Below are 21,678 nucleotides of genomic sequence, written 5' to 3' on the forward strand. Positions count from 1 at the left end.
TTACCCCCCGTAAAAAAAAAAAAAAAAAAAGGCACTTCCAATATAAAGTTGCAATATGATGAGTCCTTTTTTCCAGATTTGTGACTCAACTTGATTGAGTTCAAAAACTTATCACGTTGCACGTGTGGATATTTGTCAGATATGTTCTGCTCAAATAAGCTGACACCAGATTGCGCCACACGTCACTGACAAGTGCAATTCGTGTAGATTAGTTAGAAATAGTGTTTTATTATATTGTATGTATGTTATTCCTTAAGGTATATATTATATTATTATGTAATTTATGGGTCTTTGTAACTTGAACAAAATTAAATAAATAAAAAAATAGCTTTTGGCAAAATTAAGTGTCGTGTTTTGTTGAGCACCGGGAACGGAGTCTCAAGTAGGAGGATTGCAGGGACAGGTTGATCTCAACCACTGGTAAGGAGCGATGGACTTTCTCACTATGGATTTTAAGGCCTAAAAACTGATTTTTTTTCTCCTTTATTCAGCCGATTTAATTTGGTTAAAGTTTGGTAACTTTTTGGTCGTGTCTAAACCTTTGTCTTTGAGAACAACCACCGTTTTACAACACTGCCGTCCTAATTCAAAAGGACGCAAGTAATTTTTATACGTTTTGAGTAACGGGAGGTTTTAAGGAAAGATATAATTTTCTCAAATAGAGCAGAGCGTTTTGATATAAATGGGGTAATTAAATATTGTTTAATTAAAAAAATGACAACCATCTTTTTCACTAAATAGTAATTTAAGAACAGATAATACACAAAGCAGAGGTCCCAGAGTCATTTGCCTGTCAGGTATAAAAAAAAGAAATATTGGGTAGTGGTTGGATTCCCGGACCGGGAGAAATATTCGTATGGCCTACATTTATTTCTCTCGTGAGCTTGGATGTAATTTGTGGTTGTCTATGTGTGTGTCCACGGCACCGGCGACACAGGGTTTCCCTAGTGCGGGACTATGTTGAGTGTGTGCGAAAAAAATAATAATAATGAAAAGTATTCAATTGCTATGTTATCATGTTACAAAAAACTGCACAACAATTAAAAATCAACAACAACCAAACAATAAGGTCTCAACAAAACATAAAATGAACAGCAACGAAATGAAATTTAAACTAATTACTCGATAACAAAAACATAATGTCATAAAATATTACTTTTAAAATCCAGAAAAAAGATAATTTAGTTAAGAAACTGGTAACGGAAAGAAATGCTTTTTTGAACTATGACACACCAATTATGGCTGTTATTTTGCGGGCAAAGGTCACAGCAGAAGTTAATACACCAAACAAATTCGTAGTCGTTGCACGTAGCATGTTATGATAATTTACTTCCACATATTTTCCACTTTTACCATCGGACACTATATCATATAACCTTGATTTACCGAACTATAAATAGAATTATCATCGTATACATAGGTACGGTTTTATTCGTGTGTTTGCTTTATTACTATTGCGTCATCGCCCTTTTATGGTTATGAAAACTTATCCATTTATCTTACCGTTCTATAGTGTCTTGAACATATTAAACGTTCACCGTTGCAGAATAGGTACTTGATAGTTTTGCTACTTAAAATCCTTTTTTCGGTGAATGGCAGACTCTGGAAACGTCAGATTTTTTAACGGCAGGATTACCATCGTACACATGGGTACAGTTTTGTTCGTGTGTTATTTGTTACTATTGCGTCATCGCCCTTTTATGGTTATGAAAATGTATTATTTTATCCTACCATTCTATTTTATGTGTATTAAGCATATTAAATGTTCACCGTTGCAAAATAGGTACTTGATAGTGTTGCTACTTAAAATCCTTTTTTCCAAAACCATATAACGGCTACCTCAGTTTATTGGAATTTGGAACTTGGATATCTGAAGGAACACTTGTTATGGATTCTTGCGTAAGAAACCCATAATTGGCATAGGAATTGTCAATATATCACAAAAATATTACGAGGGCGTGCGCTTCACATTTCGTCATTTTTTTTCAGTGACAAAAAACGCCATCTACAACAGAATAATGTGTACAGAAAGTTAACGCTATTTGTCAACAAAATTAAAGGAATGTTATTTACAATTTTTATTTATTATATACAACATTTGTTTAGATTTATGTTATAACAATAATTAACCTGAAAGAACCAAATGTTCAGTCCCAAGAATGTTTATCATCCAAATAAGCAGAAATAGTATAATAAATAAGCTTTAGCACTAGTTTTGTTTAAACAAAAGTTTTAAACTTCGTTAAAGGCAAATTGCTGCCTTTTAACTTCGAATAATAAGGAAGTATCATCAGTGAACAACTGAGAATAGATAGAAATAGGTCTGAAATTGGTGGGGTCAGATTTACTACTGGATTTAAAAAGAGGAAGAACTTTGCTTAGCTTCATCAGATCAGGAAACACTCCATTATCAATGAATTTGTTAAAAATACATGTTAAGTAAGGAGGAATACAATCAACTATAGAATAGTTTTTAGAATGTCTCTTGTATTTACAGAGCACCACTGATTCCAATATTTTCTTTAAGTACAGATTCAGTGACTGCGGGAGACGAATGAAACGATTTAGTTGTCGAAATTGGAATGTCATTAAAAAACTATTTGGAAACTTTTGCAACGTCTACATCAGTCTTTGCTGTTTGGTAATTAATTATTAATTGAATCTCTAGGTTACGAGGTTTCACTCTTCCAGTTTCGCTGTTTACAATTTTCCAAGTAATTTTCTTTTTCTTAATTTTATTATTCCTTTATTAGTCCTTTCATCGTAAAGAAACTTTTCTCAAATTTTATTAATTCCCTCTGTCGCCCAATTACCAAATAAAATAATTCAGGGTCCAATGCTCATGAAACACAAAGAATATCCATATTCCACTGACAATTTGTCAGAAAATTTATTTAAGTTATTTTCAATTATTTTTTGGACAGCACCAAAATTTGAACATACCTCTTTCTTCATCTGGTCCATCACTTCATCAATGCAGTTTTGTACTACATCCCGAGTACATATATGCATAGTATCTTTAACAATATTATTTTTCATGTCCAAAGTAATTGACGAATTTTTGGTTCCTTTCAAGTTATTTTTTACAGATGTAACCTGCGTGTTTTTTTTATTTAAGAAATACCACAACTTTTTCCTGCTACTGATGACTCTATGTTGAATTTTTTCACCAGTTGCAGAAATATCACACATAAATAATTTATTCTTAGTCCTTTAAAGAATAATTTTGTGTTCGGGCACAATCAAAATGACAATGAAAATAGTGACACCTAATTTAGTCATTCTACTTATCATCATAAGTGGCCAGTGGCTTAGACAAACATAATCTACCTTAGCAAAGTTACGTCCGACTATTGAAGGTTAAATTCCGTTGTCAGTGAAACGTTATAGAAAAAATAAACTAATCAAATATGTACAACACTCATTTATTAATCATTTCTTATATTTGAAAGTAAAGAAAAATATCGAAAAGTTTTGTCAATCAAATTTTCAAAAAAAACATCAATATACCTACATATAGATAATACTAAATACCAACCCGAATTCACTGGGGTAACACATTTAGTGACACTCAAGAGCACTCCGACCCATTTTGCGTACATACGAGTATGTATGTTCCTCATTTAGAATAGAATAGAATCGACTATTATTTTACGCTTAACAGTTTGGTGTTTGATTCAAGTCATTATAACGTATGTATACGTTATAACACAACTAGTTGTGCATATTAGTTGGTCCATAAGTAAAAATGTATACAAAATCATTCCAAAACGTGCAATTTATTTGCCCGGCTTATTGTGCAAATTCCGTCATTTTCAGACTCTGCCATTTAAAGAATCGGCCGTTTCCAGAATTTGTGTGTTTAGAAATTTCTTAACACAAAATCCGTTTTAAAATTGTCTTTATTTCCCAAATACATACACTTACAAATGCTCTTTTTAGTTATATTTCTTTTCAGAAGTTATACTCTTCTTCGAACAAAACAATCGTTTTAAAACTATTTTAATAGCTATTAATCCAGCCAATAGAAGGGCAGCAAGATCAAGGTACATTTTCTGGTACCAAGGTACATACAGTGCTGGTGAGCGCAGGTGTGGCGCCCCTTTAGTTTTGATAACATGCTCAACCCAGTGCACCAGTTCCTTGCCTGGAGACACTGGGCGATCGTGGTATATTAGGGATAACTCCTTCACTTTCGCTGCATACCTGAAACACAAAAAACTATTTCTCAAAGATCCAGTGCATTCATTTTTTGTTACAATAATTGTCATGTACTTTTTTGAATTTTTATATTATCCACGGATAGATTCGTACCGGGGATTGCTAGTGATTTCCACAATAGCTACTTTTAGATCATCAGCTATCGTATAGGTGAGGTCGACTCGCTTTGCGAAACCTTTATTTACGGCTCTGTCGACATTGTTAAATTGATCTGCAAATACTGGTATACCGATGATAGGCACTCCAAAGTGAACAGTCTCAGTAGTTGACAGCAGGCCTCCGTGGGTTACAAACAGAATCGTTTTTGGATGAGCTGCAAAACAATGTAAGTTTTATCGTCAGGTATTAGTGAGGTAATTATCACTTTAGAAAAAGATGATTTCACGTGTCGTACCCAAAATGCTGGGCTGAGGTGCCCATTTTACGATGTGAACATTTCTGGGTAAATCCGGAAGTATTTCTTCAAATTTCCAAAGGACGGTATATTTCAGTGTTCCAAACATTTTCAATAAATCTTTCTTTAATTTTTCCGGTAAATCTTTACTTTTTAAGTTAGAGCCCATGCTGAAGTATATAATGCCACGCTTCTCGTTATCGAAGATTTTTTTCAAATCCTGAAAATATGTAATCGTAATATTTTAATTGTAATTTTTGTTAAGTGTATTAATAAAGACCCTGCAGCAATGTGTCTATTTGGTGCATTATAGCTGTGGCTTACAGTATCCTTATAACAATTTAAACAATTAAGACCTTCGAGAGACGACAGTAATACTCTATGATATCAAAATGCTTGATCGAGTCGCCTCTTGATTTAAATTTACAGATTATTAAAATTTCAATTTTAATTCACCTGACTTTTTCAAATTGGGCAGTAGGACTTGGAACATTTGGTTGTTGTTGCTGGTGATACCGAGAGTTACGAAACGGTATAAAAAAAGGAGATTAGATCTTACCTCCGGCAGAGGTTTAACATCGGGGTCGATATGATATCCTGCTATTGGCTTATAGCTTTGGGGCAATCTAGTTGCTTGTCCCAGCGAAACATGTGAATTGCCCAACATCAGGGACGCGTTGAATCTTACATCATTATATAAAGGCAACGATATTCCTCTTACAGCTGCTGCTGGTCCGAATAATGCGTTATATAATTTATCTTCTTTGGGCACATAAAAGCTGCAACCATTAAATATGTATAGTAAGTACAGGAAAACAAAGCAATAATAAAATAAATTCTCTATATTAATAAGGAATTAAAATTGCACAATTCTTATTGAAAAAGTCACAAACAGACTCTGTTGTGGTGACTGCAATGTTTTTCCTTCGGTACTCGAGAAAATTAATTGTAAGTACTGTGATTTATATATATATATAATAATATAACTCACTAATCAAGGAAAAAACCTATAAAAATTTGGTTCCATAATTCATGGACCCGTTCCTTGAAGGTGAACGGTGGTAAGTTCCCTGTCATACAATCGGCGTTGTAAGCTGGGTTTAAGCGTTCATCGATTAACCTTGTGACTATCCAGTGAGGTTCCACTGTTGAAAACCATATCAACGGGCAATTGAACACCGCCGATAATCTGAAAATAGTGTACTGATGTCAGATTGAATTTAGACAAGTTCATATTAGACAGACTTAATTGCAAATTAAGGAACACAAACGGCTGATTCCATATTTCTCATTTTGTTTTTAACATAAATGCAAAATTCTAAAAACAATCAAATCACTGCACCTGCATGACGTAATTAAATAGACATTATTTGAAGTCTCTTCATCTGAGGACACGTAATAAATGGGCAAGAGAGGGAATCCGATGAAAAAGTACTAGCCAATAAAACAGAATAGAAGCATCCTGGAAGCAATTGGAATTCGAAATCGAAATGTACTAGACCACATTATACAATATGACGACTATATCTGAAATCTAACAGATAAAAAATGTGGATAACTGGCATGGACGTTGGAGGCCGAAGATGAGTTTAATTTCAACCAAATTAACGCTAACGAAAACATTAACGTCGTGATACATCACGACTTATACATAAGCAAGTTAAGTAGAGGAGTTTAGACAGAACAGAAAGGTGTTTACCGTATCGACAAGAACATACCTTTTAAAGGATAATGCTCTTCAGAGATTGTACCTCCTTCAGAAATTGTATCAAAAAAATGTTTCCATCTGCCTAACGAAGTGTATGTTTGGAAAATTTTGGTTTGGTTGAGCCCATTTTTATTTCAACGTCAGATGTTCACTAAGACAGATTTCTATACGGTGTGATTGTTATTTCGTTAAAGTATGGTTACATAAATGTAAACAGTGTATACAAAATGTTACATGTTATTACCCTACAAAAAAGTACTTAATACTATTTTGATAATCTTAATACACTCTAAAAGCACATTAAATAATTATTTTAAAAACTGTTCTGAATTCGGAGCCTCCTCATAAGAGAGCTTCAGGAATACACACGGCACGGGACGTCATGGTAATTGATAAAATAAGCCCAGTATTTTTTGCCTTCCAATGTAGAATTCAGGTTCATTTGTAGGGACTTACGTCTTAAAGCATTTAAAAAAAATACCAGCCAATGACTGAAACGTCATCAAAAACGTTCTTCACTGAGTTATTTACAACAATTTCATCGTCACATTTGTTCGACTCCATATTCAGAGAGAAGTTATCTCTGAAAATTCTAAACATTCTCACATATGTATCATGTGCTTTGTTCGGTAATAGAATGTAAATCAAATGGTATAAAATGTAACTTAGTTCGATCATCTTCGAAATGTATGTAATGAATAAACTTGATAAAATGGTTTGGGTGTAAATTGAAACGTTCCATCGCCATGCTATTTCCTTATCTTCGGTAAAATTTGTACGTTTTGACCAGTGGCAAAAATAAGTACTTTTTCCGTATCACCATCTTCAAATATTCTAAATTTTTTACTCAGTTTATCGGGAAGTTAGACATCCTCTAGCTTTGTAAATATGCATTTATCACTATTAAGATATTGTTTTCTTACACTGCACAAAGTTGTATGTTTAGATGAAAATTTTGGCAAATCAGCAATAATATTGTCGTAACGTTTACAAAAAATTGTGAAAAATTTTTCCATATATATTTTTCTACAGAGTCAGGTAAACAACAGTGATTGCTTTCCCGAAGAAACGCATTTTCAGCGCTTATAGCTATAGATGCGTTGCAGTTGTCTCTATTGCTGCCTCGCCAATTTGTCGTACAACTTTTATTTTTCAGTGCCAATGTGTATTTATTTATATTCTGCTCTTAATAACATTTTCTACGCCTCTGCTTGTACCAGCTTTATCCATTTTTATTACAAATATTTGTACGCCTTAATAGATAAAATTAACCACCTGCACCAATAGTTATTATTAATATTTACTTTAGGGCGGCCACTCCTAAAGGATAAGGATTTAATTTGATATCCTTGTCATTTTCTTTGAAACCGACATTTATCTTCGTTTTAACTATACAAACAATTAAAATGGTTTGATCAGTTTGTCAAAAGAGGTTTATTATCTAACTAAATAATATTATATTAATTGCCACCGCCACGGTGACGTGACGCGACGCTGCATAAACTTTATCCTCTACAGATAGAGCGATAACGTACAGAGAGCGGTTGCGGATCGGGCGTGTGTCGGGTCGGGAGGACGGTGGGTGTAATTCCGTGTATTTATATAGACGACAACATATTATAGGGCGCGGGTCAGGGAATGCGCGGGAGCGCATCAGTCGTTCGCTACCATAGACAACACGCGGGCGCGCGAGTTGGGAGCGGGTGTAACGTCGTTACATTCGTTGTAATACACATATTCCCCGTTAGACAGTTACACATTCTCTACTAAATTAAATATGCATTTCTTCTAACAAAAGAGTAAAACCGTGCCCTGCAGCGTGACGTAACGCTTATGCTGCCGGCATAACACCGCCTGTCGTCGGCGGCTTTTACCGCAACGAGCAATGCAGAGTGTAACCTAGCTTTACAACAATAAGGTATATTTCTTTGAAAGGTAGACAGGTGCTGAGCGACGTTAAGCTGCCCAGTGTGAATTTCAGAGATATCCATGCAATATAGGACTTCTTGTCTACAAAATAAAGTGAATATTTCTTCTCAGGGGAAACTGTTTTACGAATAAGTGGTCGTGTTTTATCAATTTGTAGATTTCATATGCAAATAATATACAGGGTGAAAGGGTCAGTTTGCCGATAATTAATACAGTGGATTCAGACCATCTTCCATATTTGAACATCACAGGAAATTTCTACCGGATTTTACGAAAATTCGGCTTTCGGATTAAAAAATATATTCGGCTTGCGAATTTTTCGTTTTGAAATTTTTTTTCGCTACGCTAAAATGAAATTAATAATTTTTTTTAGCAGCGCCATCGTATCGATGCGTATTGCTCGCGCGTCCCGAAAAGCGGGCGATAACCCGAACCAAACAGCTGATGCGCGTAACGGTGCCAAAATGTTACGCTTCACATTGCCTGGTTTATGTTTTGTACCGTCCTTTTTATTTAAAAATAGGTTGTAGTTGTATTTACGTTGTTTACTTAAACTATGGTTAATTCGTTGAGAAAAAAACCGGAAAAATTTAAAACTTTCCGGGAGAAAACTCCAGTGATTTTGAAATAAGAATCATGGTCTGAGTTGACCGATTTGCTTTAGGGAAGTTGTCACTTCCGCTTCTTGCATAATAAATATACTTGTAAAAGCGAACGCTTGAGACGTCCCACGCGTAAAATTAATTTTCACGTTAAACTCCATCTCTTCACGTTAGAGATTGAATTTTCAAAAACGTTAATTAGTTACGGTTGACATTGTTTTAAGAAATGAACTAGTTCTAGGTCTGTAGTTTAATGCGTATGTTATAGAAGCCCTGATTTCCTTTTGTGCGTCGGGAGTCTATGGTTCAGTTAAATGTACCAATCTGACGAAATAACAAACTGATCGTATAAAAGAAAGAAATCTGTCGAAGTGAAAGTCTGATTTTCAAGTAAAAAAGGCCCGCCTACCCTTGACTTAAAGTATAATCTGAAGTGTACTCGTATATCGGTACTACTTGTATAACAACAAGACACTGCCATTTCATTGTCATAGTTCACAATCGCAATTTAATCTTTTTCGTTTTAGCTCGTTGCAATCAGTGGCTGTCAAGCATTTTTTGGAAAAAAAAAACATAAATCTTACCCACAAGATAAGTCGGCGAAAAGCCATTCAACAATGACTGCATCAAATTTTTGCGAAGGATCCATTAGAAATTTCTGTACGTTTTCATTTGTATAAGTGCTATTATTTAAGGCTAACAATATATCCGTGAAACTCGACATATCATTTGGATCTACTTCTTTATCCAATATTTTTCCTATATCAATTAACTTAGCTGAAAGGTAAAACAGATTTCAATTAAACCAACGATCTTGTGTTTAAATATGATCCCAAGTTTACTCAGGCATTTTCATAAAATCGTAATATAATAGTAAAACATACTGGGAGATAAATCCACGTTACGACTGACGTCTACCTCAATTAGGTTTGGGTGCGACTTTTTAGACGGGAACGGAGTTATATACGTCACCTGAAATTTCAGTTCTTTTTTAAATAAAAAAGCCAAGATTACAACTCTGTCGTCATTAGTTGAAAAGGCGCTTGTGACAAAACTCAAAACCAAGAAAATAATGTTCAAGGAAAAGAAATCAAAAAACCTTATCCAGTATACATAATGTATGAAAAAATGTCACTTGCGCCCTTTCAACTAACGGCGGCAGAACTAGTTGCTGTATATTACTTTAGCATCAATTTATTTATGATATTCTATGAAATTTAAGTATGCAAAGTATGGTGTTTGGACAAATAAAGTGAACGAAGTGAGATTTGTTTACATCATCGCAATACATTTCGCAAAGCTAAACACAATACGTCGCTCGAGCAGGTTGATGCAGCAGCAGTACTGAGAGCATGTCACAATAAAAGCATCAAAATTGGCGAGCACAACATACCTAAACAAAAATTTAAAGTCGCTTCTTGTAACCTTTTCAACGGATATGTTCGTTACGAACACTGAAGTAAATTTTTCAATAAAGTTATGTTAATTTGGTGAAATTACAAGCACACGGGACTTTCGAGCTTATGTTTCCGGATAAAGGGTGAAGTGGCAGTGCACCTCATATCTTTTCGTTTTAAAGCTCTGGGTGGCACTGCAACTATTACAAATCCTTTGTGAATTTATATAAAACGCAAAAGAGTATCTCAGAAAGATAGCATTTATTAAAACGTTCCTATTTATTAACTGTTCGTGACACTCGCCACTAGGAAGAAATCGGACGGTTCGACTAAACATACTTTTATAATAACACTACGATATAAAAATAATAACAGGTCATTATAAAAAATAAGTATGTACACTATTTAAAAATCACCTTGTTAGGTGGCCGTGATGCACGACCAGAGCGAGTCACAGTTGTTGTCGGTAGTCGGGTCAAAGTCTGACTTGGCACCGGGGTCGCTGTCGAGAAGACAGGAGAATATCCCAGTGTACCTCGGTCAGTGCCCTTCCCAGAACAATTACTGAACGATAAGCCACTGGCGTCTCTAGCTGACGTGTCAAAAGTTGCACTCTGCTCTTTATTGCCACCCACAGTGGTGTGAGATGCCCAATATCACCGTTTTGGTGTGGTGCATTTTCAATAATACCTAACCTTGCCCACTCATTGAACGCAGCGTGATTGCCGTATATTTTAAATTGCCGCAAATTGGGTACCGGTCGCGGGCTGTATGAGTACAGCGAGTGAGTGGCGTTAGCGCCATGGTAACCCTCATATTTATTATACTCATAAGTATTTCAGAAAGATGGTATTTAATAAAACGTTGCTAAATGTATTCAACGGGTCAGTTTGCCGATAATTAATACAGTGGATTCAGACCATCATTCATATTTGAAAATCACAGGAAATTTCAACCGTATTCTACTTTCAACTATTCGTGACAACAACTGTTCAGGACAGGCGTGTCCCTTCCACCAGAGAAACTTTGAGAAAAGTGACCACAGAGCACTAACCTGATGTCCAGCCGCTAATAACAACCGCACATAACCCTCTCCAAGGATTCCGTGGCTCTTTCCCGGGAATGTAAATACCACAAGGATGTTAGCGGCATCGATGCAGGACAACGAAGCCAATGTCGCAAATAATGACCATTTTAGTCCGAACATTGTGATGATCTAAAAACAACGTTTTATAATTATGTCTAACTTGTACATTGAATACGGAACTAAAGTTCTATAAAAAACAACATTATTTTATTAACTAACCTTGTATGCGATGTACGAGTGTTCTTGTAACTTCAAGTTACCGGACCATACATATCTTTTTTATTCAATTTATATGCGGTATACTTCGGCTACACACAGCCGCACAAGCAGTCACCTAAACGCTTCTAAATTATAATGCGCCGGCTGTAACCAATTCTTGAAGGCTAAATTAGCGTCAACTTGTTCGCTTCTCTGTATTCAAATAAATAGTTGCTTTATGTAGAACTGTTACGACATGTTATCTCTTTCCTTTCGTAAGACTGTGTTTTATGTATCTCTTATCGCTAATTTGTCGTTCACGTTATTATTATTTAATTTAGATATAAATAATAAAGTGGATTCCTCTCTGTCTCCCACTAACTTCTTGTTTATTAGATTTTATTAGAATGCCAACGTTCATTATTGCAATGTCCCATGACGGAATTTGTGTAACTTAGTTGTCTACCTAGATGTTATATAGGACCCTGTTCTAATGCAATTTTTGTTTTAAGAATAAATAGGTTTTTTTTTAAATTTGACAGACATGAATACGTGTGCAGTGATAATGCCCCTCAGATCTTTGCGATCTAAAGCCCTGAACTTAACGTGTTCGAGTTATCGGAACTTACCCTTTTTTTGACGAGTGGGGGGGGGAGGGAATCTTTATAGATACCCCTGAGCCCAGAGAGACTCAGGGGTTATGTTGGGACTCTCCCTCGATGTTTCCGTAAAGTAAAATGTCCTACCTTCAATACAATTTTTTTAGGTACTTTTCTTTTTAAAAAAATCGACCTCAAAAGTTCACAGGTTCACAGTGTTCCAATTATGATAGCATAAATGTTTGCGACAGAGGTTCTAATAGTAATCGAGGCTTACGGCCCTTCCATTGTTTTTTCTTTTCTTTCGACTTTACTAATGATACGGTCTCCTGTGTACCTACTAAGCCCCGATCTGTTCGTACAGTTCTTATCGTAAGCAGCATAGAGTTGAATTGAGACCTTAAGTGTCGAGCTGGATCTACTCTTGATCCTATATCACAATACAGTAGTTCCAGATTGCAAAGCCCGAAATACTTATTTAGTTGTTTTGTCCAATGCTTAATACCGTCTTGCCGGGCTTGTATCGATTTTTTTTACCAAAGTACGGAGTGTATTTTTCATACTGGTGTTTGTGTCTGTAGCTGCGCTTGTGTTATTTATTTTATTAATTTGATGCGGACAGAGAGTGGGAAAATAAAATTAATCTCATAAAAAAATCGACACCAATGCGGATAGCCGCACTTTTGCTTAAGATTGAACAGCAGGAATACCGCATACACAGTCGGATTTCGCTGCCCACAGCTGTGGCAAATATCGCTATATATAATATATATCTGGATGGCATTTAACTTTTACCGGCAGAGTAGCAAGGTTATTTACTTCCATTTTTATTAAAGAACACTATATATGGTATCGAGTTCTCATCTACAGTCAGAAGACTGTACCACCTCAGTAAACCGTGACCATGGGACCTGTAAACGGCCCGAAACGTCGGTTTGTTTGAAAAAACAAATATACGCGATTTAAATCCGGAAAGAAGTTTCATTTCCTAAACACTATATAGTATTATAGTCAAAGCAGTGCACATTATCTCCTTCTGAAGTCCCGGTATCATTTTTCGTATTGGATTTTACTCTATAGGATTTAATATTCGTAATCTATATCTTTAAAGTGTAACAATTTTAGAGATTAAAAACACAGCAAATAACAATATTGTAAATTAATATTTGTTGCCCATAACATTTTTCAGAAAACAAGTGTGAGGGACTGCAGTTGAAATACAAAAATACATTTCGTATTTAGCTACCACTACATCTGCAGGGATGTAGGAAATTTTAACATTTAACCGGTCTATCTTATCCCTAACAGTTAACTTCGTTGTGTTTGCTCTTTTTATAATACGTCTTATAAACAAACTGCACAGCAGCTTGATTGCCACAATACAAATTTACAACTTCACAACTTTTGAAGTTCCTTTATAATACTTGTAGAAACACCATGTCTCTACTAATTTTACTTAGGCTCAACTCACACTGGCGCAGTCGCGACCCGTCATGTTTTTCGCCTATGGTATGTTCATCTCTATTTTCCCATTATTCCCAAATCCCAAATTTGTGTTTTGCAAATATGGAGTCAAGGGTGAACGCGCGTTACTTGAGCGCAGTGAGGCGTCAGACGCCGACCACACTGTGATCCAGGCGTTGTAGTTGAACAGGACGCGAGGCGACGCTTGGACTCTGCGCCAGTGTAAGTTGAGCCTTAAGCTAATATACTGCGTCTCTGTGAATGACAGCGAAATGCACGACGGCTAAAAAAACGTTAATTTATAACTACCCCATGACATCGAATTTGGATGCAACTTCCTTCGAACTATGGTCACCCTTATGGTGGTTGGTAGTTAGTCGAAGTTTGTTTTATAGATCTCAACTTTAGAGTCTTACTTGAAACTTAGATCATTCTCTTGTTTTTAGCCATTAATTTATCTTTATTCATTCTCATTGATTATCAAGATCGGTCTCTGATTATAACTATAACTATACACTCTTACGCAATGAGGCGCAGCTTTTTTGTGATAACAGGAATTAACTAACATGACTTCATTCAATTCAATTCAACCAAAGCACTCAAGGACACATTACATTACGTTTTGTAATGCGTTGCAAGTATAGGTACATACCTACAACTCCAAATACAGTTTTCGAATAATGAAAATTACAACGAGTATAGGTAATGCAATCTCAATAATGAAGTCGAATTTTAAAAAGTAACCTATTTGTAAGTAACGAAAAAGATTTTATAAAATAATGCACGATAAGCCATTGATAAAATATAATATAGATAAGCACATATGATAAAATCCTGTTTGTAGACGATGGTTTGTTTGAAAAACAAATCCGAAAAAGGCTTCATTTCTAAAATTGTATATTTTTTTAAAAAGCTACTAATTCCGTGCGATTTTTGCCACCAGCTTTCTTTTACAATGTTACATTATTTACAGTCATTTTGGAAATAATATTTTAAGGACATTTGGAAACCATAGTGAAACAAAAACTTTATTCTGAAGGTTATCATTATACAGCTTACTTAGATGACAAAAATCCGTGGTAGTGACCCGTTTATCTCTTGCAGGAATTCTCGATCAAAGATGTTGGAAATAAATATTATAAATTATCACTGTATTCAAATGTATATTTAACAAAGAGTAACCTCTAGAGCTTCTTGCTCATTTTTCTCAGGGAAATCTGCGTTGCGAATGAGTAGTAGAGTTTAATCAGTATGATCTTTTCAAGTGTAATTGGCTAGCATTTGAAATAAAGATCATCTGAGTTGGAGTTTCGGAAGAGAGTGGTCTTCCCCCAGCGGTTAAATTTGTTTCGTCAAATATGTCCAGCCCACTGCCACTTCACCTTGCTTATTCTACCAGCTATGTCGACGGCCAAGGTCATCTAAGGTCGCTCTCTGTCGGATAACCTAATTTCGTATTTTGCCATTCAGAGAAACTCTTACAATATCGTAGCTTTGTTATTTTTATAATAATAACGCACACACTCAACATAGCCCCGCACTAGGGAAACCCTGTGTCGCGGGTGCCATGGGCAGACACATAGACAACCACAAATTACACCCAAACTCACGGGAGAAATAAATGTAGGGCATACACATATTTCTCCCGGCCTGGGAATCGAACCCAGGACCTCTGCATGGCAGTCCGGCATGGTAACCGTTCGGCCACAGAGGCAGTTAAATTATTAAGGTTGCTATATAGGTAATGAGATTTCCTTAAGATTATCTGATAATTGCTTCCTATCTACCTAGTTCTTATACAATACTGGACACACAATTCGAGGCACCTTGTACTTTCAGTATAATGCCCTAGTTAACGAGCGAGTGAACAATTATAATATGAGGTTAGTATTAATACATTCAAACAAAAATTACAGAGATACATAAAAACAAAGGTTTGAATTATTGGTCGCTATCAGCTCCAGCCAGTTGCCAATATCAAGGCTATGCCCTGATCTTAAATTAAAAAAAATTATTCAATTGACCAAAAACTTAGGCATACCTAACATCATTTCCGTGTTCTTGTTCAAAATTGGAATTTGCAAAAAACTTTTTTGTTCGATGATAATAATATATTTTTTATTCTAGCCCTTTGAGAATAAAAATACAAGGTGAATTATGTGTCCGGGAGTAGGTAGTTTGTAAACCACAAACGCATTAGTAATTATTTAAAATAAAGTGAATCTTTACGACTCACGATGAGTACGCAAATAAAGCGTCCGAGACTTTGACCATGAGCAACGTAATTGTAGTTATTATGGCGCAAGAAGTATTACATCACTAATAGGTAACGTGATAACTCCATCTTTATCGAGTATTAGTTTTTAGTCCGGTAACTACATTGATATCTCCAGACGGTGCAGAAATCAATTTGTCTTATTATAAGTCTGATATAAATACTCTTTTTTAATGGTATAGTGTAGTAAAGATGTACCAACTATAACCCTATAAATCTGTTGCATGTTTAGTTTGATGACATTCGACCTTGTTTTGCATTACGTAAGACGTTACGTACGACGGAGCTAGTTTAGTAGTATCGAGCTATTGTGAACTGTGAGTTTTTGGCTGTGGGCGGTTGCTAACTCTGCTTCTTGTTCTTAATAAAGTTTATATTTGTGAGGACCAGTCCGCAGCGACTGACACAGCATAATCAGTGGCGTTGCACAGATCCTCGCGTGTGCAGGTGTAGGGGCAGGCAGGACAAGACAAAAGATGTGCCAGTCTCAGGAGAGACACCACAAATACATGCGCTCTCAGAGCTATAACCCCACCTGTGCATGCTCTCCTTGCTTCGGCCGACTTGGGTCCGCAGTCTATTTAAAGACTTCCAAGTATCTCTACTCGGGAGGCAATAATAAAAAAAAACGGATGAAGAAAGGGCTTTAATGCCTGTACAAACTTTATAAAACGAACGAAAAAAAACATTTAGAACTCTTGTTACCCGTGTATATCCAAGTTACATCACCGGTACGTCTTCTAAGAAGATTACCAGCACTGGGAGTGAAAAAATTATTCCTGCTACTAAATCGGGTAATGTAGCAGGAATGTTTGCTACTTTTACAATACCAATATAGCAGACCGGAACGGAGTTTCACAGCGTCGCTACGCATCCTCTCACCGGCAAGCTACTTCGCACAACTTCGGCGGAAACACCGTTTCACGCTACACACATCCTCGCACTACATACAACTGCCTCCGTGGCCGAATGGTTACCATGCCGGACTGCCACGCAGAGGTCCCAGGTTCGATTCCCGGGCCGGGAGAAATATTTATATGACCTACATTTATTTCTCTCGTGAGTTTGGGTGTAATTTGTGGTTGTATATGTGTGTGTGCATGGCACCCGCGACACAGGGTTTCCCTAGTGCGGGGCTATGTTGAGTGTGTGCGTTATTATTATTATTATTATTATTGCATAGCTACCTTTTTGTTCCGGAGGAAAATCCGACATGGACACCATCGCGTCACGGGGAGGCTCGGTAGTTATATAAGACTCTTTACTCACTAAAAATATGCTCCCTGTGACAGTGTCATTTCTGGGATTCGGTACTGGGGGTCGATTCAGAACTCTTCGATATTTTAACCGAATCATTCGATTGGCTATCGTTCTCGAATCGAAGGGCGTTTTCCGGGCTATTCAGAACATTCGACTTAAACGTACGATTCGGATACGATATCGTAATCCAACAGCGTTTACGACGTTAGTCGATGAAATAAATTATAAGAAAAACGAAAATCCTTTATTATATACATTTTTAAGACTTCAATTGCCTAAAATATAGAAATACGTTAGTCTTGTATTAATAAAATTGAATAAAATCCAGACTTTATTTAAAACAATAAAAGATATCCATTTACTTTACTTACATTCTTGCTTTGTAAACAGTAGGACGTTCGATAACTTTCATTCGATAACCGTGTTCTGAATAACGTTATAGCCTTTGCCGGTCGAGGAATACGAGTAATCGTACGGGTGTGACGTCATTTCGGCTCGGTTTCGATTCGATACCTAATCGAATCGGTCGACAACAGAGTTATCGTAAGGCTCTGAATCAACCTGCTGGTACGGATCGGACGTAGTGTGTAAACGCTCTAATGATTTGGTCTCGTTACCGCCTCTCAAACAAAAGTCGTGGTCTCGTATCCGGTCTCGCACCTCTGAGGTTCTCGTAATTTGTGGGCGAAATTTAATTTATAATTTGAAATTTACCATGAGCTTTTCGATGAAGGAAAACATTGTGATGAAATCTGCACGTCAAAGTTCACAATCCTCGGAAGACGTGTGAAGTCCCCAAACCGGCATCGGGCCAGCGTGGTGGACTATGGCCTAAACTTTCGCCTGAGAGGAGACACGTGTCCAGCAGTGGAACGTATAAATGAGTTGGCGATGGGGATGACGATAGATAAGATATTCAGGATCCGCTTGTTACTCTGGCATGAATACAAGGCATTCAGATGGTAAATCCAAACATCTATGGCTGTATGTCCAAATTCCGTCATTATCTTCACTAATATAGCGTGCTTGGGAATATTGAAATTACGATGTATGCGCGTGAAATACAACAACGGGTTCGGCTACTGGGTTCTGCCACGCCTCGGATATGTTGGCGGAAACGCAGACGCAGACGGGTTTACATACATCATACGTATCCTAGGACTCTCCGATATTCTCCAATTGCTCTCCTTATCATAACACCAAATCGAAATTTTTAGCGAAACTGAGTTAGTAACACATGTCTGAAATCAGTGAAACGAGGTGTGCGACCCCCTCTGTAAGTGTATTTTTTTAAATATGTATTTATTAAAGATTTAGTTGTAGTTTTATTGTTAAATAAAATTTGTGTAATTGACATTTTACAAAGAAAAAAACTTTAGGTGCCAATATCTCAAAAGTAACCAAAACCAAACCAAAAACCAAATGCGTTAGTGGTAACAATGAGATTGGAAAAACAAGGGTCTCATTTGTTTTTGTGTTGCTGTCTATTTGTATTCTGTAAGTAATAAAACCTTAGAGCGGTAACACACGGTGACTCTTAGCAGCGATGCAAACGCGCTGCAAAAGCGATGCAAAAGCGGTGCAATCGCCTATAAATCGCAAGGGTAGCAATGCAATCGCGCGTTTCATAAACGTGCGTTTGCACAGTCTACATGTATACCCACTCTTAGACTTAATGCGAGGTATTTCAACGCGAGGCTTTATTTTAGGAGGTGAGGGGTGGGGGATCGTTCCTGGCGTCCCATAATCCGCGCGCTGTAAATTCAAAAATTGACACAGATCCGACGTCGACGTGGTACTTTAAGAGAAAATCTCCATATAAATATTATGGACAACGCTAGATATTGTACTTTTATTTTAGCCTGTTTTCAGGATTTCATACGTCTGATAAAGTACATCCGATCGTGTATCACATTAGCACATTCTTTAGACAATAACCTTAGGTATGTCGTGTATGTTTTATAATATCGTTATTTACTAGTAAATATCTAAACCGTTTGATCTAGCAAAACAGTTGCATACTCGCCTTAACCATTTTGTAATTTACTACTATGGACCTATTGTAAAATAAATGATATTGTAACCCAGAAATTTATGCTTCAGGCAGGAGGACAACAGTTCTTTACGCACGAAGGTGTCACGTTAAGAAGTCATCACGCTGTGATAATATTTGCTTTGTGACCTGGGATTAAGTCCGCAGAGCTAATGGTAAGCCAGTAACGTGTGACATAGAACAGCAATTACTTTTATTAACAATTTGATCTTTTATCACACTCAGATCAAGAAATCGATAAAAAAAAATTTAATGTCAGATCTCGGGAATTGAGTGATTATTAACTGTCAAAATAATACGTTATACTTCTAAATAATCAAATTCAAATTAACCACCGCCATTTTACATCTTACACACAATCCCCCAAAGACAAAAACAAAAAACTAGAACATAAAGTAAATCTCACTTTCTTAAAAACTTCGGAACGTAGCCTTTTGAGAAACTAAATCATATTTCCAACATTAACCCCTAATTTGTCTCTATCGAAAGATCCCAGAGGTGTGTAGAAATTCTTACATTCATTATTTCTTCGTAAAACGTTATGTAGGTATGCTATGGCATTTACTAATAATGTAGCATTTTCTGGTTTCAATAACATGGGTTTCTTAACACTCAGAAAACTGAATAAACAATGACTAACACATTTTCGACAACCCTGTGCGCTTTACAAAGTCTATAATTATAAACTTTGTTCCTGTATGATGACATCCTGAATATACTTTCATTAGATTATTTGATAGCGCAAAAGCTTCGTCACTGGCTAAATAATGAGGAATTTCTTTAATCCGCATCGACAATCCTCTTGGCTATGGTAAATTTAAATATTTATTTAGCATTTATTATTAACTAAATTCATCGAGTAATGAAAGTTTGGTAGGATAATACAATCTGAGCGACACGTGTGTTTCCTGCAGTCTGACTTTAACAGTGTGTCTAAATGGTGTGTCGATAATAAGTCGTGCTTCAATATTAAAGTGTTTATGTATAAGGTTTTCTAGGAGACTAAGGGATGTTTCTTCACTGTATACTATATCTGAAAAGCTATTCAATGAGGTTGACAATGTTCGTGATCTGGGACTCTACTTCGACCGCAAGCATGCATTTAGGGAGCATATGGATGTAGTTGTTAGGAAGGCCTCACAATTGTTAGGTTTAGTGTTGAGAAATGGTAAGGGGTTTCGCAGGTGCTCTTCAAAAATATTGCTATGTTACGCTCTGGTTCGTAGCCTCCTGGATTAATACAAGGTCGTGTGGAGGCCACATTTTGCTACATACTCACTGCGTATTGAGAGGGTGCAAAAATGTTGTTATGGGAGGGGGAGGCGGTATTCGTGTGCCGTTCGACTTAGTAGATTAAACATGGTATCTCTGACCACGCAATGAGACATTCGTGATCTTATCTTCTTGTATAAATTGATAATTCATCCTCATTAATTGTCTCCAATTATTGAGGATGATTTCACTTAGGGTACTGTAGACTTGGACGTAGCTCGTGTTGCGTAGCGAGAGGTACTTTTATAAATATAAACTAGGATAATCTTCAAAACTTGGTTTATTGTACTTTTTTTTACATATTTTCTTACTGAGGTGACATCTCGAACACTCAAGACGTTCTATTCTTTCAAAACTCCTATTTCAAAACACATTCTAAATATAAAACTATATTCACTCAGCCAGTAATTCTACTCATAGAGTAGAGCCTAGACTACAGTACCCTCCACTCACCTAGACGTAATACAGTATTGGGGCGTAACTCCCCTACTAGACTATGCAGACTGTACAACGACTGCAATGAGTTTGTGGATATATTTGGTGCATCACTAACCCGTTACTAAGCAGCTGTGCGAAACTTATTGTACGTGAGCCGTAACGGTGGCAACTTTATGCCTTATTTGTACAGTAGAATTGTAGTTGCTCACGTAATTTTTATTTACGTTAGTTAACATTTTGCTTTCTTTTTATTTGTAAAGCTCTTCATATGCTTAAAGACAAAAAAGTTATTTCAAATTTTAAGACACACTTCCCTCAAAATGTCGATCTTAGATGCCATCACGCTACATGACTTCAGACAAAACTGCCATTCAGCTAGTGCCAAGTATACTATTTATAATGTATATATATAAGAAGAGGTCCTTTTCTACAGACAATGAGATCGCTTCTACAGACATGCTTATCTTTGTATATGTCCTCTGTAACGTGTGTTTTTCTTTGTACTCTAAAGAATTTATGATATCGCACTGTTAATGCAATAGTGTACTAACTGAAAAACTATATTTTTCAGAATCAATGAAAAACGAATTAATTCCTTTCGTGAACGATTATTGAAATTTATGTAGAGGTTAAAGTTTATTACAGACATCTAAACAATTTCCTACTTACCAAAGATATAGGTATTTAAAAATAAAAGAGAAAAATAATTTCATATTTTTTTGAGTAAATTCTTACTCAAAAAATATGTTATTATATTATATATATATATATATATATATTG

General features: G+C 36.1%; 1 protein-coding gene and 1 long non-coding RNA gene across 2 annotated transcripts in view; one reads left to right on the forward strand and one right to left on the reverse strand.

Annotated features, from left to right (window-relative positions):
• Nucleotides 1-3,433: 3,433 nt before the first annotated feature.
• On the reverse strand, nt 3,434-11,699 carry LOC113239495 (UDP-glucuronosyltransferase 2B4-like). The gene is made up of 9 exons (XM_026476527.1): nt 11,558-11,699; nt 11,306-11,467; nt 9,739-9,826; nt 9,439-9,631; nt 5,607-5,804; nt 5,175-5,394; nt 4,616-4,835; nt 4,315-4,534; nt 3,434-4,206 (listed from the first exon to the last, which is right to left on the reverse strand). Exons 2-9 carry the CDS (start codon nt 11,456-11,458, stop codon nt 3,939-3,941), a joined length of 1,560 nt encoding a protein of 519 aa, XP_026332312.1. The 5' UTR covers nt 11,459-11,467; nt 11,558-11,699; the 3' UTR covers nt 3,434-3,938.
• LOC113239498 overlaps nt 8,066-21,678 on the forward strand; it is a 35,703-nt gene continuing 22,090 nt past the window's right edge. Inside the window, exon 1 of the long non-coding RNA XR_003311191.1 lies at nt 8,066-8,241. This is a non-coding gene — a long non-coding RNA (uncharacterized LOC113239498). The remainder of the gene's footprint in view (nt 8,242-21,678) is intronic.

Source organism: Hyposmocoma kahamanoa, unplaced genomic scaffold (assembly GCF_003589595.1).
Source record: "Hyposmocoma kahamanoa isolate Upper Pololo Valley unplaced genomic scaffold, ASM358959v1 99879, whole genome shotgun sequence".
Taxonomy (NCBI): domain Eukaryota; kingdom Metazoa; phylum Arthropoda; class Insecta; order Lepidoptera; family Cosmopterigidae; genus Hyposmocoma; species Hyposmocoma kahamanoa.